Below are 21,549 nucleotides of genomic sequence, written 5' to 3'. Positions count from 1 at the left end.
TAAATGAAGAATATTATTTTAATACTTTACGACGTTTCAGAGAGCAACTTCATGGATTTTGCACCACGATTACGACTCATCTCACAAAGCTATCACCGTGAACGAATATGTAACCATAAACTCAACAAACTTATCCAACAGCTACTGAAGAAGGTTTAGGTTGTGGAGTGTACTCCAGATCACTATGCCTAAGGATTAAGCGGGGAATGGAAAAAAATACCAGCGTGGTTCAAACAGAACTGGCTGGTATCTCAATTGCCACAAAAGAAATAACCAGCAAACGAATTTCTGGCAAAAACATAACAATCTGCACTGATAGCAGACAAGCCCTATTAGCCTTGAACAGACAACGTATCACCTCAGGGCTACTATTAGAGTGCCACCAAGATTTAGCCAAAACCTCGGTAGATAATAACATTATCCTGAGGTAGATTAAAGAGAACGACATGAGTAAACGTAATCGCATTGCAGACTCTTTAGCTAAGGAAGCGGCTGGACTAAAAATTTCTGAACTCAGTGGCACCTACGGCCTGATGACTTGGACAATTGTGGAACTAGGCAAACGCCACACCCATGCTAAATCCCTAAAGAGATGGGATGAAATCAAAGGATGCAATCTTGCCAGGATCACCCTGGGAAGCTGGCGCCGAAGAAATATCTGGCGATCACCAGGAAAAATCTGCGCTTAACAGTAGGATTTCTGACTGGCCACTGTCAACCAAGAAAACACCTCCATAATATGGGGCTAGTGGATACACCTCTATGCAGGATGTGTGAACAGGAAGATGAAACTGTCAGGCATGTCCTATGCGAGTGTTCGGAGTTAACGTCAATAAGATAGTGTGTGTTCTGCGAGTCTTGGCCTACAACTGCCAGTATAAAGGAGATGTCTCCTAGTGACCTTCCTGGAAAGGACAGGATGGACGTTGACCTAGGCGGACAACTCTTCGAGAGAATGAACAATAAGTCACATGTGGCCTAAGTGCTGTGGGCCTAAACTCACCCTCCCTACTCTACAGATACAGATCCAACAGCCAATATATTCACCTGATAGGGGTTCTGCCGATTTTTTATTGATCAATTCCTGGTACATTTTTGATATAGTAGTAAGTGTGTGTTTGAATAAACGAAGATACTTGGTGTTCTTCAAAAAAAAACGTGCATTGACTCATATTGTATAAATCGGGTTCCATCTGCTTGATAAGATACTATTGTCCACTTTGGAATCTTCTTCATAACCTATAAATATTACATAAAGAAAGTGGGCATACTTGAAGACTGGCTGTAAATTAAATTATCTGAATGAACAAATCGCTCAAGTCAGTCTTAACTTAACCTACACTATAGGTTAATGGAAAGGTGTCAGTGCAGGATAACTTCAGTGAAGAATCCTGCACTGATACCTGTCGAATATAATTCAACGCCTTTCGTGGTATTAGCCAGGGACGTAGTTGTTTTCTGATAGGTGTCAGTCCATTAACCTACAGTGTAGGTTAGTTGAGACTGGCCTGAACCATTCTTTTAGATAATTTGACCAACAAATAGGTTATCCACTATAGATAACCTCTTTCATAAAAAATATATTATGAAATTATAAATTTTGTACTTATTTCTCAAATATTAAGACTTTCGAACAAAACCAATTTCATTTTTTTTGCAGGAGCGGTGGGAGGTGATGGTGACGATGGAGACGATAAGGAGAAGGAGGAGGAAGCCGAAAGGGAGCGACTGGAAGCCATCCGTGAAGCTGAAGAACGAAGGAAGGAGAAACATAGGAAAATGGAAGAGGAAAGGGAAAAGATGCGACAAGAAATCAGGGATAAGGTACGTTATATTAAAATAATTCACTTTCTTTTTGTGCCTTCTTGAGAGTAGAAAAAAAGGTTCCTGAGGAACGGTAGAGATTCTGGGAGAAGGATCAGATTCGAGAAAAAGGATCAGCCCTTTCATCCTCCTATTAGGAAACTTATTATTTGGCCACTGTCTAGCTGCAGAAATAGTTCCGTTGGAGCTCCATCTCGTTGAAAGTAAATGAAATCGTTTTGTAAAATTATGTTACAAACCGAATCAATTTGGTTTTCTAAATTAATTGTTATTGAGGGGTCATTATTCCTTAAAGTATATTTGAGTAAAGTTCGCCAGTTAATTTTTTCTCAATGAATAAAGGCCCACTAATAATATTTTCAAGTATATCAGCTCAAAAATTAACTTTCTCAGGATACTGTATATGACCTTCCCTAAAAAATTGTGGATTTTCATCGCTTGTGTAGTAACAATTTTGTTTGTTTTGTACATTAGGAAAAACGTACTCATCAGTGAAGAAAATACTAGGTGAAATATTTTGGTTTTCATTTATGAAATCTGTTGTCGTTTCACAAAATTAAATTATTCTGTCGAAATCAGGGTCAACTTTTTGTTTCGTGAGACATTCCTACTTGTTGTGCCATACTACGGAGTGATATTGATGGTTCTGGAGTGAAGGTGTGTAACACTTATATCTGGGCTGCCTAATTTAAAACTCGAATATAATTTTTTTGTTGCAACAGAACCAGATTCACTGAACTGAGCAACTAATTTGAGGACATATTCATAATTTTAAATTATTGTTGGGATATTTTTCTTTGAACATTGTTGCAGTTCTTCTGGTATATTTTCGACATTCCCATGAATGGGAAGGATTTTTGTTATTCGTAAAATTTTGAACTGTCCAAAATAAAGAAATAAATGCACATACTCTTACTCACTAGTAAGAGTACGGCTCTGTCGAACTCTTAAAACCTGATTCGGTCCCCAGCGGGGCAGGCACAAGTATATGCTCTGCTGTTTCATCGTTAATGAGGTAGTCGGATAGTCAAAGTGCAAAATTCCCACCTTAATAATCGCAACAACATTCCCATATGAGAGTTTTTGCACGTCAGCTACACCTACACCTGGTGAATCATCACTTGAGCGCAAACGTTTGGTCACCTGCTCATGGGGGGTTTGTTCCTCCACCTGAGATAGATTCTGCGTACGCCGCTCACGAATTTGGTGCAAGGTGGTTTTATCAGGTACCCCGCTTTTGATGAAACGACTCAGTCATTTCCTGGCTGCACCACCAAACCTTTTTTTTAGGTTCAGTTATTGGATCAGGAGTTGGTAAGTTGAGAACCTCTCGTTCCTGAACAAAATTTACAGGAAGGTCAGTTGGAGTCGTAAACTCGACATCCATCTTATGGACTCAGCGCCAGAAAAAATATTTAAGTTCACTCTGTCCATACCATAAAAGTCCCACGAGTAGCTAGGGAAAGAAGGTCAATCACGTCAGAGCCCCGCATCACCGTGACAAGGCGATGCTACGACGAGAGGGCGCCCGGTATCTCGAAGGTTCCGTAGAGACAGCTGATAGGCTCAGTGCCATTCGTCCTCTCGGCACGGAGACACACACCTTAGGATTAAGTAATCGTTAAGATGCCATTCAGTTAGAGAATAACAGAACCACAAATGATTATGTCATTCCCGTATACAGCGGGGCTACGTAGAAGCATCCCAAGCCAATGCACTCGTCAAAAACAGCATGCACAATGGTTCACGCAGTGAAAGATGAACAAGGGCAGGAAGGAAATGTATGTATAGGAAATGTAAAACATATTCAACTTGTGAAATATAGTAGGATAGGAAGAGCTACCAAATTGGGGATTCAACGGAATTATTTTGTTGGATATTAGCAGGTTCACTAGTTTTTTCACGAACTGCTGATGAGAGAGATTAAGTATGTGTTATTTTTAAAAAGTTAGCTGAACTACCCTTGAAATGAGGTATCACTCACCAGCTCTTTCCATTTGGGATTACAGGGGTTGTGTCCGCCCCCACAGGAGGGTTAATGTAATAGGGGCCGAATTATTTAAAATGGTATGGTTACAAATGGACACACTGTATATCTTGATTCGTGTGATTGTAAAATATTTCATGTAGTCTTGTGTTTGTTATGTGACTGTTCCTATACAAACGTGGATTTATTTTTTTTTAAATAAATGAAATGAAAAAAAAATGAGTGGACCGAAAAATCGAAACTTCGTGAAATAACCAGTTTTCAAACATGTTAGTAGGACATTGAAAAGTCCGAACTTGAAACATTCAAAAGAAAACACTGTGAAATACTTTCAAACAAACTTTTTCCCCACATATTTTCCAAACCCAGTAGAAACTCCACATCAACCCCGCCACAAACAAATCGCGAAACTTTTCGAACTTCAAGGCATTTCCAGATAAAATATCGTCCAAGAATAATTGTGAAGCGGATCTGATTTCGTGAAATCACGTTTCGGACTGGTCGAACAACGAGGCGCGTATTTTACCGTGCTGGCAGTACATAAATTACGCCAACGCGATCCATTCAGATAATTAGGGAAATCCGAGCCCATTACGATTCACTAGGGCGGGGATAATACAGGAATAAATGGCGGCATCTAAGATTACAAAAAGTCTTCGTGAGTTATGAGAAACGGGATGCGAGTTATTTCCTCGGGAGACTACAGAAGTTTCATAAAAATAAGGATTTTTCACTGTCTTAATGTCTATCGGTACCAAATGGTGTAAATGATGAGGAAGAAAAAGAGAGATGTGTTTATTGTCTCAAGGAAAAAGAAATCTTTTTAACGAACAGTTTTGTAGCTTGAATATATGCTTCAAGATAAATAGCGATAAAAGCATCATATGTTTTAAATGATGCACGTTTGGAATTATATTGTCTGAAATGGTTTTGACTGATTCGAAATCTATGGAAGGACGAATGTAACAAAATTTAAAAATCATCGAAACAAATTTTGTGTTTTTCAAAATAATGCAAATAATTGATGCGAAATATTGTTAAGTCAGTTGAACCAGAAATAAAGTCAAACAACCAAACGTGATCTGCAATTCCAAGAGTTGCATTCACCGGATACCTTGTGAATGCGTCAAATCATACAGGGCTTTTCATGATGAGCGTTAATTAGCCGTTTCTGTCAAACTATTCAACGGATCAACCTGAAAATTCCACAGTATGCATAAGTCAATATGACCTACACGCCTAAAATATTTTAGACGAAGCGGCGTTGTCGCTTCTACTATAAAGTAGCGGCTTCTTTGATTTTTCAAATGGAACATCACGTATATAATATCATATTATGATTCATTATCACTTTGTCAACGAATTCATATACTATTTCTCTATACCTATCTATTACCGTTTAGAAGATATAAATTAATTTAGATATTTTTTTACCAAACATGAACTTTTATAAATGTTGATAATCTTGAACTCTCTTGCACTGAAACGATCAAATTTGAAATGGAGTGGAGTGATTATATGAGGATCTTCACTCCGAGTCATATTTTCTTTTGCCTCACACAGAGTCTTCAAAAAATGCAGATACTTTGATCTCATGAAAAAATGAGTGGAACTCAATTTTTTCAAATGGAACACCCTGTATATTTCAACATTTTTGAGCTCTACATCCAATTTTAGATTAACTTTGTTCAAATAATACTATTTCTATTTTGAACCGTTTTCGAGATAAACTGTTTCAAACGAAAATTGACATGGTTTCCTTGTTCATAACTCATTTTTGTAAAACAGATTTCGTTTTATGTTTCTCAATTAGTCACAGATAATACAATGAAAAGATAATTAATAAAATACTCCTCAACCATCGAATGAAACTTCTCTTCAAACAATAGTTTTATTAACGCTGAAACACGAACTGAAAATAATAAACCCATAAGTTAATGAGTTAATTTAATCGTCAGTGTATTTCAGAATATGTTCAAACACATCTCCACCTCTACTTAAACAAACATGTAATCTCTTCAAAAAATTGTCATGTGTAGCGCTTCTGATCAAGTCTGGAGTCAAACTATTGAAAGCAGTTGTAACTCTCGATCTCATATCTTCCATTGTTGTTATTGGAGTAGAGTGAACCATATTTTTAATGAAACCCCACACGAAATAATCTAATGGATTGCCATCTGGTGTTCTAGGAGGCCTACGAAAAGGTCCATTATTACCAATCCATCTGTCTTCGTAGATTTCGGTTAAAGCTTCGCTGACTGAATGAGAATTATGAGGTGGAGCACCATCCATTTGGTATCATAAACGTTATCTTCCTGGTCTATTATTTAAAATCATTTGAATTCCATTCCTCAGTAAATCTTCATATTTTGATGCATTCAAATTATCATCATAAAACTCGATATAAAAAATTGACTCATTCTTTATGACACAAAATACTTTGAATTGCCATCTTTCTTGAAAACCCCTTTGGCGGACAACATGGGGATTTTCTGGCGCCCAATAATGACTGTTGTGTCTATTGAAAACTCCATTTTTTGTGAACTTGGCCTCATCTGTCCATATGATATTGTCAAGGAAATGTTCATCCTCTTGAGTCTTGACAAGTAACCATTTAAAGAATTCCACTCTACGAGGTAAATCAGTCTCTTTCAAATGTTGGACACAGTAGAACTTATAGGGATGCCATTTATGCTTATTAAGAATTCGACAAAATGTCACGTAGGGTATACCTATCTCCCTTTCAGCCTCGTGCAGAGAAGCATTTGGAAATGCATGAAAGTATCCCAAAACTGTTATACCATTGTCATCATCATCCACTTTAGTCTTCTTACGAATGATTTTTGGACGAAAGGTTCCATTCAACCTACAGTTTTTTAGTAGTCGATTTATCACATTATTATTCGGCTTCGGAAGTTGTGGATATCTTTCATGAAATACTCGGCATGTTCTACTTGCAATTCTATTGCACTCACCATAAATTATTAATAAATTCAAGAAATCTTAATTACTGTAACCTAATCTTGACATTATTCTATTATAATTGGTAGCTATCACAATCAGTCAAAACCACCAACGAAAGTCGGACGTTAAATAATTGGTTTATTTATTTTTCTAAAGCACACTATTAAAAAATATTAATGTGTACTGTTGTACGTTAGAGACCAATACCTCAATGTATACAAATTGTAACTTTTTCTAAGGTAGGTACATACCAATTTCGAATTGACTGATCTGAGACAGTTGAAAAACTGGATTGAAAATAAATATTACTAAGTATTAAAAAAAATGTTGAATATCCAAAATAAGTGATGAATTCAAAAAAACGAGCAAGAAAACCACGTTAGTTTCCGTTTGAAACAGTTTATCTCGAAAACGGTTCAAAATAGAAATAGTATTATCTGAACAAAGTTAATCTAGAATTGGATGTAGAGCTCAAAAATGTTGAAATATACAGGGTGTTCCATTTGAAAAAATTGAGTTCCACTCATTTTTTCATGAGATCAAAGTATCTGCATTTTTTGGAGACTCTGTATGAAGCAAATGGAAATATGACTCGGAGTGAAGATCCTCATAGTATCACTTCACTCCATTTCAAATTTGATCATTTTAGTGCAAGAGAGTTCAAGATTATCAGCATTTATAAAAGTTCATGTTTGGTAAAAAAAAATATCGAAATTAATTTATATCTTCTAAACGGTAATAGATAGGTATAGGGAAATAGTATATGAATTTGTTGACAAAATGATAATGAATCATAATATAATATTATATATCGGGTGTTCCATTCGAAAAATCAAAGAAGCCGCTACTTTATAGTAGAAGCGACAACGCCGCTTCGTCTGAAATATTTTAGGCGTGTAGGTCATATTGATTTATGCATACTGTGAAATTTTCAGGTTGATCCGTTAAAAAGTTTGTCAGAAACGGCTAATTAAGGTTCATCATGAAAATCCCTGTATATCGGCGAAATCAAGAAGCCGTTGAAAGTCCGTATTGACGAGCGCAATAAAAACATCTAACGTGAATGTTTGCACTGATCAACAGACTTTTCGGAAAAGTCTGGAATTTATGAAATTAAATGTAAGTACTGCGATGCAAAATATTATAGACAGACAAAAAGATCTTATAAAATAAGATATAAGGAACACTAGGCACACCTAAAATAAGGAATTCCAGAAAAATCAGCAGTCGCACATCATATTTTGCAACAGAACCATTCCATAGACTTTAGTTCATATTATAAATATCTATAGTGGACCAATACCTAATAGTGTAATATGTAGCTTGTTAAAATAATATTTCCGTTATCAGGTTTGTAACAAGGATAAATTTGTGTGTGGGTTCCGAGTAATAGTGAAGGTTTGTCAGGATGCTTCACTTCATTAACTATTGTTCCAGTATTACATTCTTTGTAAAGAACAAAAATATCACTTACCAACACCAGAAAGAAAAATTTGCTTTGCAATATTCAACAAATAAATTTTATTCCAAGGAGCTGTTAGCTTGGTTTGCCGGCATCAAAATTCACAGAATGAGGTTGAAAACAGAAAACGAAAGATCAAATAAACAGGAAACAACAGAAACCTTTGTCGCTAATGATGAATTGTAAACAATTATTGCACAGACGGTCAACTAATACCATCTGGTGATAAATATCACAAGATATTTCCATATACTACAACATGCACCCCGACAGCACTTTGTGCAATTCATCAACGGATATCAGGAAGGTTGTATTTAGGTAGATGACTCTTTATCTTCCCCTTCAAATTAATAGTTGAATGTGACGTTCACCGAAACGTGGCGTGGTCGAAATTGACGTCACATCAGCCGCCAGTGCTGTGTGTTGTTTACTGCAATGTATAAACTGCATGAATATGTAACACGTGGTGTTTTCAAACCAGTCAGCAAATGAAACAAAATCCGACGATGGCAGCGATTCATAATCTCCAACTACAGGCCCGGTTGCCACCGCTCGAAGCTCATTGCTTGGTGTGACGTCAGGATGTACTGCGGGCGATATCACTTTTGCAATTGCTCTTGCTCAGTTGTTAATTGACATAAAAACCGGAAAATTTTGTGGGATACTTGGAAGATGATTTACTTTTATAATATATAAATTTCAATAAAAAACTAAATTAGCATGAATGAGCCCATTCAAGACACTCAAGACGCAGGTACCTGAAAGAGGTGTCTATAGTATAAATAAGGATAACATTGTAAGTATATTTAGTTTAATCTTCCTCTTGAAGATGATCACTTGGTGATCGAAACACGTGTCAAGGTGTTAAAATAACGATTTGGTGTTGGGAAAAAAGTCTCCAGAAATATTCATATGATCCTTGATGTTCAAAAATTGTTGATTTTTTTCTATTTGATGAGCCTAGCCCGGAAATCAATCTTAAGCTATCATCGGAATGGTTTGGGGACACAATTAACACCAGATGATCTCCTTAGATTAGTTTTAGACTTCCAAGCAATGCAATCAAAAACATGGAAAGTTTTGTCCTATGGCACAAGAGTTTACATATTAAAAGTTGATTTAATGGTTTTAACAGTTCTTATTGTTCGTGATTCAATTCAAACTACATTTGGAGAATGAAGTCTTTGTAGGATAAACTTGCCTAGATCCATTTTCCAAATAATTATGATCTGAAGCGGTTCGAATCCAACATAAATAGCTCGAGTATTTCCTCAAAGTTGCATAGAGTTTGGAGATGTGCGATTTTAGTGACATTTAATAGCCATAAGCATGGTTCGTTTCCAGACAGAATACCAGAGAATAAGAGAATGATAACTGACATGATGTTTTACTTTTTTCAGTCGCATAAATTATCAGAAAGTAATATCCAATATCTGTAAGATGGGAGAAGATAAAAATAATTAATTTAGTAATATTACTTCAACTGTAATGTAACTTAAATGTTCAACTGAGTTGAGCAGTTTTCACTAGACTGATATCTTGAATATATGTTGCTTTGTCTAAGGTTAATATTACCGAATCGTACAAAAGTTTTTATGCGTTACATCTTTGAAAACGGAAAATGGGAATACCTCAACTTTGACGAGAACTTTTGAATGAAAAAAATAGTGATCACTGAGACTAGCATCTATCATTCCAGTCGCTGGAAGAATGCATTTGCAAGAATGTTTCCTGTGGGGAAATTAGCTCGAATGTCTGTCGGATATAATCCAATATCCAACGTGTTATTTGACAGGAAAGTAGTGGTTTTCCCGCAGGCATAATCTAGATGGTATCTACAGTAGTAAGGTTTTGAGATTTGATTTAATTTTTCATACAAAATATTTATTTTCTTGGCGTTTGAATGTAATGAAACTTTTTTTGAGAATGCAGCCGCTGAATATAAGGTTTTTGAGCCTTGTTTCTCTGTCATTTTTTGAAACTGATACTGATACTGTGACAACGAAGGCTTTATGTGACATATAAAGTAATTAAAAAAATTGAGTTATTTGAACTTGTTCAAACACAGACTCTCAGCTAAGTTTTGAAAAAAAAAACAATATCAGGGAACTGACACGCTGAAAATTATTTTGAAACATCTGTCTGTTTAAAATCTGTTTTTTCGTTAATCATTAAACCATCTGAATATATAGAAACTGAAAAAAATATAATCAAAACCATCCTAATGAATGCAAACTACTGGAATTCTCTAATAATCAAACCAAAATGTTTGGCAGCGAGTGCAGAAAAATCCTTACTGCCAAAATAAATTTCATTTCCACCGTCTAAACCTGTCACTGGTGATATTTCGATCACATTTTGATCATATCTACTCAAATTCGTATAAATGTATAATGAAATTTCTGGTCAAGCGCAAAAAAATACAGAACACATTTACGTTCCATTTCCACCAGGAATTAAATTGTTTGTTTTATTTGAATTGCATCCCGGAACATTCCAATTTGAAGTTTGGAAAAATTGTGGATGTTGAAAATTTGATACGACCAAAACACAAAGGCATGAAAATGGTGTAAAAAGTTTGTAAAAAGTTGTTCAGAACTTTCGGTGAGTTGAAAATGAAATATGTGAATACAACTGAAAAAAAATTAAAGGGAATGAGTCGCGCTTCATGCCAAATTCAAATAGAAATTACATTGACAAAAACGGTCTCCAACAGGGAGTAACAATAGTATATTTTTTTTAAATAGAAAGGTAGGGGTCTTATGAAAGGTATTTCCATTTTCAATTCAGATAACCGATTGTTGTTGTATAAAATGAGGAATAGGAAAAATGATAATTTGTAACTTTGCAACCAGAAGAGGATTGAAACAGCTTCAAAGTTAGTTATTACAGGTTATATAAAATTTGCAGTGTGTGAGAGAAAGAAATTGTTTGGAAAAAATCGTATTTAGAATGAAATTGAACCAAAGTATATCATAAAAAAACGAATTTCTGTATTTATTTCGATCTAGGATAAAACATAGGCACTGCAGGAAAATCTTCTAGGCGCTCTAAGAGCAGTGCCTGTGCGAAAGCAGCGATTCACGTTGGAATTGAATCGCTGGAGATTAAATCCATTTGGAAAAATGTTCTCAGGAAGTTCAATCCACATAAACGCTGTTCTCCAAGTGAGAGAGTTCCCAAACAGTGATGTTCGAGGTACTCTGAGTTGAATCTCAAAACGATGAGCAGCCACAGTTCGTCGCGTATTCCTGATATGTACCCGCTGTTGGTGGAATCAAATGTGCCAAGTCACTTGAACACTTTCCGTGAAAGTATTTATAGAAGAGAGACAAATCTCCGACTTTTCTTCGATGTTCCAGACTATCAAGGTTGCAAGTGATGTTCGCGTCTCCAATCAGGCGGATGGATGTATATTTTCTTGATGAAATCCAGCAGCTTTGAGGTATACTTGAGGGCAGCGCTCCATACATGAGAACAATACTCCAAATTAAAATTCAAATTCAAATTTCATTTGGTTAATAACAAAGTTACAGCTTTGGAACTTGTCACAAAATACGATAAAATTTACATATGCTCAAAAAGTAAAATATAAAATCTTCAGAAGATACTTACTTAACTGTGCAATAAAAATAATAATACAGTGCATACATACAATCGTGCAAGGCATCTTTGGTCCAGGGAATGAATGGAAAAAGTCATTAATACCATATAGGAGATTTTCCGTAAGTAATGTATTCAAATGTTTTTTGAATTCAGTAAAGTTCAGAGAACGTAATGTGAGAGGTAGGGCATTGTACATTTCAATATCAATGGTATCGTCCATTCTTTGTAACCGGGTTTGAGGTATAATCAAATTATCTTTATTTCTAGTATTGTGACCGTGTATATCGGACACATCAGAGTAACTATTAATGTTTTTTTGACATATAATAACTCTACAAAAATTATCATAGAGTTAAAGTAGTGTCATTATTCTCAACGTTTTGAAGATTGGTTTGCAGAAGTCTTCAAAATTAGCTCCTATAATAGATCTTCTGAATGACGAATATAACTTTCAAATGAAACTAAGCTGCCGAGCTCCAGACAGACAAGCAATATCTAATAATGGATTCGAACAGTGCATACTAAGTAGTTATTGCAGCGGATTGGTTAATAAGTTGTTTAACTTTTCTTATAGAAAATACTGCAATATTGAGTCTATTGAAAATTGTATATATATATATATTTGGTGTGCAGCATATCTAGGTCGTTTTCTACATTGTAGGATATTCTGGATTCGAAAATTATACTTTTGTTTTTTTTTTTTTTCATTGAGTATGAGCTTGTTTGTCAAGAACCACGTTTTTGCTTGTTCCATAACTTTCCCAAGGATTGTAAACGGACACTCCCCTTTATCAATACTGATGCCAAATGTGGGGTCATCAGCATACATAATTGTCTCGATATTTGAGGAGAACATATATGGCTAATCATTAATATAAATAATAAAGAGAGGGGAGCCCAATATTGATACCTGAGGAACTGTCCTACTTATTGTCTGTAGAGTGCTTCTCTGATTTTCAATACAAACTACCTAAGTACTTGAAATCGATTGGACAAGTAGGATTTGATTAGTTTGAGTGCACTCCTCTTATTCCGTGGTACTCCATTTTCCTCAGTAGTATATCATGATCAACACAATCAAAAGCTGCACTTAGGTCTGTGAAAATTCTCAAAAATTTTTCGTTTCTTTCAAAACTGGTTTTCATGGCACGAGTCAATGACTTGATGGCATCCTAAAACCATACTGCTGAGGACTTAGGATTTTATTCTTATCGAAGTAATTAACTAGTTGATTACAAAAAATAGTTTGAAATATTTTTGAAAAGCAAGGCAAAATTGATATTTGCCTGAAGTTTTGAGGTAGTTCTTGGGATCCTTTTTTATAGATTGTGGAGATTCTTGCCAACTTAATCATTGAGGGACAACATCCTTTATTTAGAGAACTTTAAATTATATTTTCAAGAGCGTCCAACAATAAATGACCACACTTTTCAACAACATAGACACTTATTCCATATATATGCCTAGTCTTCTTGTTTTTCAATGCTGTATCATAGCTAGAATATCATATCTATCAATTGCTCGAAAAAACATTGAATATCCAGTATTCGTTTTGCCTAAATATTCTATATCCTTTGAACTGTTTGGTAAACTGTTTACTAGATTTTCAGCATGAGCGATAAATGACAAGTTCAAATTATTTGAACTTGTGTTTTTTGGATGCACCCTTTGTGTACTTTTTTCCCTGTTCCAGCTTTTATGATGTTCCAAATAGTTTTCTGACATTTTCAGAATTTTTAATTGTACTTTCATTAAAAGTTTTACGTGAGTACGTTAATATTTAATTATATACATTTTTGCCAAATCTATATGCAGCTTTGTTATTTTCGGTCGGGGTGGTTTTTATAAAATTCATATAGAAACAGTACTTGCTCTCTAGCTCTGAAAACTTCCAGTGTTACCCAGTTTATATTGTTAGTTTTGTATTGCCCTATCAAAGTTAGAGGAGAGGAGTTGTTGAAATGGTAAAAGAAGAAAGTCTCATGGAAATTATTATATTTTGTATTAGCAGTTTCTTCAATAAACACACTACGTCATTTCTCAAGTTCCTAAAATCCATTTAATTGTTCGATATTATATTGGGAGCACAGCTTTCTGCTATTTTTTAGGTGGTCGTTAACTTTTCTTTTTTCTATCTGAGTGGCGTCTAGCGCGGTCAATCGTTTGGCACTTATGATCTGAAGCACCTCACCATAGATTTGAGATGTTGAAGTTTTCATTTGTAAAAATCTTGTATATGAGTAGTCTTAAAGACTCTGAGGTCTGAGGTCTGATCTGAGGTTTATAAAGCATCAAAAGTTGCTGAGACAAATTCATCTTTTTGGAGAAAACCGATGCCTGGGTTTTTGTGGTATTGAATTGAACCTGGTTACTTTCACCCAAATTCAAAATCATCTAGATCCTCATTAAGATATGCAATCCTGGAATCCAAATAAAATGACGAGGTAAGTGTGCTGTCGTCAGCAAAGCAATATATTGGATAATTGGTTTTTCCAATAAATCGTTGATATACAATAAAAAGAAGGTTGAAGACAATATGGATCCCTGGAATGGTCACTAGTGTTGATGGTAAAAGTATTCGATAGATATCCATCGACAGCAACTTACAGGGAACGTTCTTTCAGAAAGCTGGAGATCCATACACAAAAATGATTCTCCGACAAGCCATAGCATCAAAGTTTGGCCAGCAAACCCTCATGCCACATACGGTCAGAGGCCTAGGAAATATTAAGCGCAACAACTCTTGACTCTCCATGTTCCTCGATTGCGTTATTCCAAATATGGTGACATACGATACAAGTTCGCCTGTTGATCTTTGTTTCCGATAGCCATATTGATGATCGCTCAAGATGTTGAAGCCTTCCAAATACTTGAAGATATAGTGGTTTGTGATCGACTATATAGATGAAAATACACACCTTGTTATCCTACTAACAGAGATTATTGTGTTAGCTTGGCAGTTGTCAATATTCCTACTAAGAATTTATTTTATTTTATTTCGTTTGAAATTCGAGAAAGGTTCGCGCTAAATCTTTGGAGGAAAAACAAAATCAATAATTTATTTACGGCAAAGCCGGCAATGAATGTCATGAGGTAGAAAGGGGGTTTCCTGCTGAAAATATCTCAGAATTGGTTGAAAAAGCTGGACGAGTGAATAACCCCCACCGTCAATAGATACCTCAACGCCAATAAACTAAAGATATTGGATGAAATAATAATAATAATAACTTAAACAGAAATGTCAACCGCCAAAGTATGCAATATTGGTCAGACATAAACCCATAAATTTTCGAGTAGGTCACACACATACTCCTGAGAAACTGAATGTCTGGGTAGGGATATGGAGAAATCATACTTTTGGTCCAATTTATGTAGAAGAAAGTCTGACCGGTGATTTACATTTAGAAATTCTTCAAAACTTCACTCAAACATGTATTCCAGAACTTGCGACCAACAATTGAGATGCTTTCAAAAATCCAGTTGTTTTCCAACACGATGTTTCGCTCCCGCTTCAGGTACATAAGAGATTGGTTGGATCAGACATGTATTGATAGGAGCGGTCCGTTGGAATGACCTGCTCGTTCACGGGACTCAACTCCTCTCGTTTTCTCCGTTGAGGTATATCAAATCGAAACTTTACGTAACTTAGAGACGAAATTCCAAAATGAAACATTTTAAAATGTTGAAAATCAGTTCGAGAATAGACTGTTTTTACTGTCAAGAGGTTCAATAAGACTATTTTGACCATTTCTGTTTGAATCTGTTCAAAATCTGTTTTTCCGTTAATCAGCTGTCGCCCCCATACGAACGACAACTCTCAGAAGTTGAGAAACTAGTGCGAGCTAAGGACTAACGAGGTCTTATCTTTCAACGTGTGATTTCTAACACGGTTGCAGAATCATCCCAGCTTCAACCAGATAAATTCTCTCGAGAAAAATATCTGGTCGAGGCAGGAATCGAATCCACGGTCTTCCGATCGTGAGTCGGGCGCACTACCACCGCGGCCAATTCCACAACATTTGCTCTAATGAATTTCCATATATGAGATGAATAAAAGCAAGTTTGAAATAAAATGCTATCGTTCAATTACTGCAGCAAAAAGTCAATACTAATCACTTGACCTCTGTAATATCACGTTTTTCCAAAATAATGAATTGATATGAAGTTTTTATTCAAATTTTTCAATTGAAGGAACTTATTTTTTTCATGTGTAAAAATAACCGAAAGTTTCGTATGGAAGAACCTACAACAACAAATCAGAGTTGCTTTTTACCCTTTCATTGCTAAACTACGACCTACTCTAAGATTACATCTCCTCTGAAATTTGCTTTCAGCACATCTTACCGTAGCATGCCGCTCGGTATTCAGCTCCTAACGAAATCAGTGTCTGACTGCCTACAATTGGCAAAAACCTAAAAGAGAATCTGAAAGAGAATTCAAATTCAAAAATTGGTTTTTGAAATGCAAATCTTTGTCCCACATTGTTATCAAGTTAGCCCGTGAACTCGCACCTTCGATTAATGCAACAGCTGATTTATCGGTGTGCTCAAGATAAAAAAATTCTTTTGAGACCAGATAGCCAAGTATTTACACTTCTCTTGGTGGTTCTAGTGTAGGTCCATTCACAGCTACAGGGGATCCGATATACCTACGGTAAAGCTGAAGTTCCTTTGAAATTCTTAGCTGATCTGAAAACCTATTTCAGGCTAGCGATATCCGGTCGTGAAAATTTAGCTCAATGATTCTGCTATGCTCTAAGGCTAAAAGAAATTGCGAATTGATATAATGTTCCCTAGATGGCTCGGGCAGTTATTAACTCGGTATATCCTCAACATCAAGCTACTGATTATAGCAATCGTTAACTCCAGAAAAATTCATTTCAAATTCCAAATATCTCGCAAAACACTGGGCCAGGGCTAATTCTGATCGCGGAGATCAGTAGCATGTTCTCTATCGTTTGAAACTGAACGATTCATGTTATTGCTACTCATGAAACTTTTGTTGAATCTCTTTGGAAAACCACCAACTTGAAATCACACAATCCGCCAAATCAGTTGGAAAAACAATTGAGTCGAATGTCGTTAGACTGTTTAAGAACTGTTTCATTTGGAGAACTGCGTTTATGTGGAATAAACTTCCTGAGAACGTTTTTCCAAATGAATTTAGTCTCCAGCGATTCAAATCCAACGTGAATCGCTGATCGTACAGGCACCGTTCTTAGAGCGCCTTGAGGATATTCCTGTAGTGCTTGTGTTTTGTCATTGAAAAAACTGAATCTCAAGGCTATTCTGCCTTCTCTTCCGCCACTGACAGTTGATCCTCAAGGAATAAGAAAGTGAAATTGTTCCTTCGATCATCAGGTCAAATGAAGAGATGGAGGTTGAGGTTATCAGGATTCTCGTCGTTCGTTGTATTTCATACCCAAACCATAATTTTCCGCAACTTAATTTTCCTCCCACTGAACTGGGATGAACTCAATTCAAAACAACAAAACAATTGAAGTTGATCAAAGTGAGCATTCATCTCGTGGAAATGAAACTGGCTAACGAAGGAAATTTTAGTAAGAAGTTACGAAACAAACATCATTTTCTGTACAACTGTCATTAGAAGTGACATTTTTAATGGTTGTCAAAAGTATTAAAAGATGATTTTTACAAATATTTAGCGTGTTGAAAATATTTTTAACACGATTTTTTTCGACCAAACAGCAATAAACAAAACATAATTTTTCAATTTTCAACGAAGTTTCATTATGAACAATAGATATAGATGCAATTAAATTCTGTTACAAATGCACCATTAAATGCAAGTATTAAATTTATCTATTTTATTATGAAAACAGGACAGTTGCACAAAAACTTTGTTGATTTATTTTGCTCGTGAAATTCTCAACTCAGTACGCTCGTTTCGGAAACTTTTTCGCTCACAAAATAAAACCTTACTTTTAACACTCCTATCAGAAATAGCTATTATATAAATTTATATCTGATAATTTATTAATTTTTCAATGTGCGCCACTGAATATTTCATTACTGTAATATAATAATTAGGTTCAATGAACCAAATATGATTCATCCATTGAATGAATTGATATGGAAATAATTCAAATGTTTGCCGGTCTATGCAGTTTGAACATTTTATTGGTGTAACGTCATTTTAATGAAATTCGCATTGCAAACGACTAAAAACTATAGTGTATGTGAATATATTAATTATGGAGAGAATTATATTGAGAGCAATGTTAGTAGTTTTTATCGTTACTCGTTTGAAACTTTCCCTAGGCAATATTAACGAATAAAATTGGTTAATGGTGAACAAATACGGAAATGAAGTTTTTGTTCAGCATATGGAGATAATTTGAAACGCGATCCAGAGTATAAAGTTAATGAAAATGACGATGATAATATAATTTTTCTAGACAAACATTTGAATTGCCGTGCTTTTGGAAGGAAGTAATAATCTGAAGATAATCAGTGGTATAGTCAAAACTATTTTAATTCAACCAGTCGTATCGTTTTCATCATATAAACCATCTTCATGAGTGCTCTTAGGAGTATAGATGTACTCGTACTTTCTAAATCGACAGTTTTTTTTCATGACAAATCCTGTGAAAATTACCTCACACTTTCAAAAAGAATTGAAAAGAAAGAATTGAAAAATATCGAATAACTGTTTCAGGAAATATAATGAACAAAACATATCTTGGGGTGTATTGCACATGCTTTAAATTTTTTTTCGCCTATTCGTCTCATACACAGAACCAATGAAAACATAATGATTTCTCAGAAAAGGCGTTATGGAAGAAATCGCTTGGACTTGTACTCTTTTATTTTTAAAGGAAACTTTTACTCACCTTTTTCTTTTATTTAGTGATTTCTCTTTGGCAGATTCAGTCTATATCGAAAAGAAATAGAAAACACTATGTATCAGATTTTGATCACTAAATAACTATGTACGTTTCGGGCCTTCTGCAATGTTCAGTTTGATAGATGACATTTCAAAATTTTTCGGGGTGACACTACGCTATTCTGTTAGTGATAGCGTAGTATCAGAAAAAGGAAGATGACAAATAGGCCGAAACGTGACAACAGTGTTATATGAATCTGCCGAAGATAAATTAGGTAATGGAATTTTCAAAACATATCTTTACATTTCCCTCTACTATAATTGAATATTAAAATTCAAATGAAATTTGGGGTCAAAGCTTTGAACGGTTATCTATTTGTCTATTCAACGCTACTTACATTTTTAAATTAGGTACAGTGGACATCTGAGAAATGATGTCATATACTAGTATGTCAAAAAGTATTCCATGAATTTTTTTTTACATATTTGGTCTTTTTCAACAAATTTCATCTCTCGATCAATTACTGCCTCACCTTTTGTCAAAAAATTCCGAATGCCAAACACAGCGATAATTGAAAATAACTGTCAACATCTCCTCTTTTGATGACTTTGAAAAGCTTTCTTCGGTTTCGGCTCAGTTGGAAGGCGTCATTCCCAAGCTTGTTCACTGGTTTGCATATCAAACTCGTAAACCAATGTCTGATCACTAGATACAATGCCTTTCATGAATGGGAAGTAAGAATTGACTAGTTCCAAAATATATTCAGCAACCTTCACGCGATTGAGTTGTCGCAGAAAACTCGGATCTTTTGGCATTAGTCGAGTGGCAACGCATTTCTAGACTAAAAAGTCATTCAAATTGGTTCGAACTGATTCGTTGAACGAAAAAACGGTAAAAGCAGTTATCTCTCTCAGACTCAAACGATCATTTCCAGTCACCATTTTCTTTAGTATAGGGGTGCTTTTGCTGACGAAATTCCAGTCACAATGCAAAATTTAAGACAAATTTTTTATTCGATAGTTGTATCCATTGAAAAATCGCAAAACGTGTTTTCTAATACACTTCGTTGTGCCACTTTAGCTACAAAAATGATTTCGATAATCACATTACGTGGCCTTTTTAAATGATGGATTCCCGGTAATTTTTTGTCAGGAAAATTGATGACAAATCAACCAAAAGCAAGTTACTTTTAACCGAAATTCTTGTAGTGACTTTTTTATTAAAAAAAATCTCAGGAAAACTTCAAGGCTTCGAACACTATATAGGAAGAAGTACGCAAAGAAAATCATAAAAATTAATGAGACGAAAGACGAAACGCGGTATTCTAAAGGATTTGAGGTATGATGTATAAAAAAAATCAACTAGTAATTATGGGTGAAATTAATGAATCGAAGTTTTTGAGTGAATCTACAAAAATCTACTATCCTGAATTAGGTGTGCTTGTAGGCCATTTCACTGGTCCTCTCTAGGACCATCAATCTTCCAGAAAAAAATCCTATTTAAATGAATGTTATGAACAGGTGCCTGACCTACTTGAAATGTCAACTTATTCTTTCATCATTTTCACAATGGAGAAGGAAGTCCACAACGAATTGCCTTTCTTAGATGTATTAGTGAAGAGGACCGACATCTGTCATCTGTATACCAAAAATCCAGTCACCCGTGACCATCAATTGACAAAAGGAGGAATCATCAATACTCTATTAGATCGTGCTTTCGGGCTCTGTAATACAAAGGAAGATCTCGAGAAAGAACTAGACATCATCAAAAATTATCTTCAACGGAATGGCTACTCCAAAGATATGGTGAAACAGACTTTGGCTAAAAGATAGCAGGAACCTAGCAAGGAAGAGAAGCCGTCACAATCAGTGCTTGCACTACCCAACATCAGAGGATTATCGGAAAGGATAAGAAGAATTGGGTCCAACTACAACATCAGAATCTGCTTAAGATCTGGAAACACTATCTGTAGCAGCTTCATGAAAACCAGGCCACCAAACGCGGACTGCGATTTCAAGAATTGCATTTACCGGATACCCTATGAGTGCGGAAAATCCTATATTCGTGAAACTGAGAGGCCATTAAATGTTCGCATTGCCGAGCACGAGAAACTCACAAAGCGAGGGGAAACCAGCAAATCAGGAATAGCAGATCATGTTTGGAACCATCAACTTAACATCGAGTGGTCCCAAGCTGAGATCATACACAGGGAGTAACATTGGTTTAGGAGGAAAAGTAAAGAAGCCGCATACATGTCCAACAATGTATTCAGCCAAGCTAGCGTAGAGATACGCAACATATGGAAACTCATAATCAAGCAAAAAATGGCCAACTCTTGTCAAACGGTCATCTCCCGCTAAACCGGTGGAGCGAAAAGAGATGATAAGTGAAAGTACTCGAATAATGACCCATAAATAGTCATTTCTCGGTGGAATTAGTCCAGTCAGCACCCGAAGGCGATTGTGGATACTAACAATCGAAACGTCGTGAAGTAACTTGGCTTGAAATGTTTATTTTTAATTTTTCTTCAATTATTCTATTTTTTCACTTGTATTTCATTTCACTGTTACTTCATTTCAGGTTTTTTGTACCTAATATAATTATTATTTTCAGCAATTCTTTTATTGATTCTTCTTTTTTATTAGTTCTTTCAGGAATTTCAAATCATTTTATATATTATCAGACAATGGAAGTCCGAACTAATGAAATTCACCCTGTATATACCTACTATGTATCTAGAGAACAATATTTGTCCCACTTTGCTGCACGTGGTTCTTCAATGGCCTATTAAATAAATAAAAACTGCGCTGCTTTTTAAACGTGGTAAATTTCACGATGGTGGCGGTAAATTTTATCTCA

The 21,549-nt window shown here is 35.4% G+C and overlaps 1 protein-coding gene across 1 annotated transcript in view; it reads left to right on the top strand.

Moving 5' to 3' along the window:
* Positions 1 to 21,549, top strand: part of cpx (synaptic transmission protein complexin) — a 196,174-nt gene that overhangs the window by 129,390 nt on the left and 45,235 nt on the right. The window contains exon 2 of the mRNA XM_074174457.1: positions 1,661 to 1,824. Coding sequence (XP_074030558.1) covers positions 1,661 to 1,824 — 164 coding nt within the window. The remainder of the gene's footprint in view (positions 1 to 1,660; positions 1,825 to 21,549) is intronic.

The sequence above is a fragment of the Leptinotarsa decemlineata genome, unplaced genomic scaffold (assembly GCF_025532065.1).
Source record: "Leptinotarsa decemlineata unplaced genomic scaffold, Ldec_3_MD MMD2_P_RNA_scaffold_12, whole genome shotgun sequence".
Classification (NCBI taxonomy): domain Eukaryota; kingdom Metazoa; phylum Arthropoda; class Insecta; order Coleoptera; family Chrysomelidae; genus Leptinotarsa; species Leptinotarsa decemlineata.
This window is presented reverse-complemented; position numbering and strand designations above follow the sequence as displayed.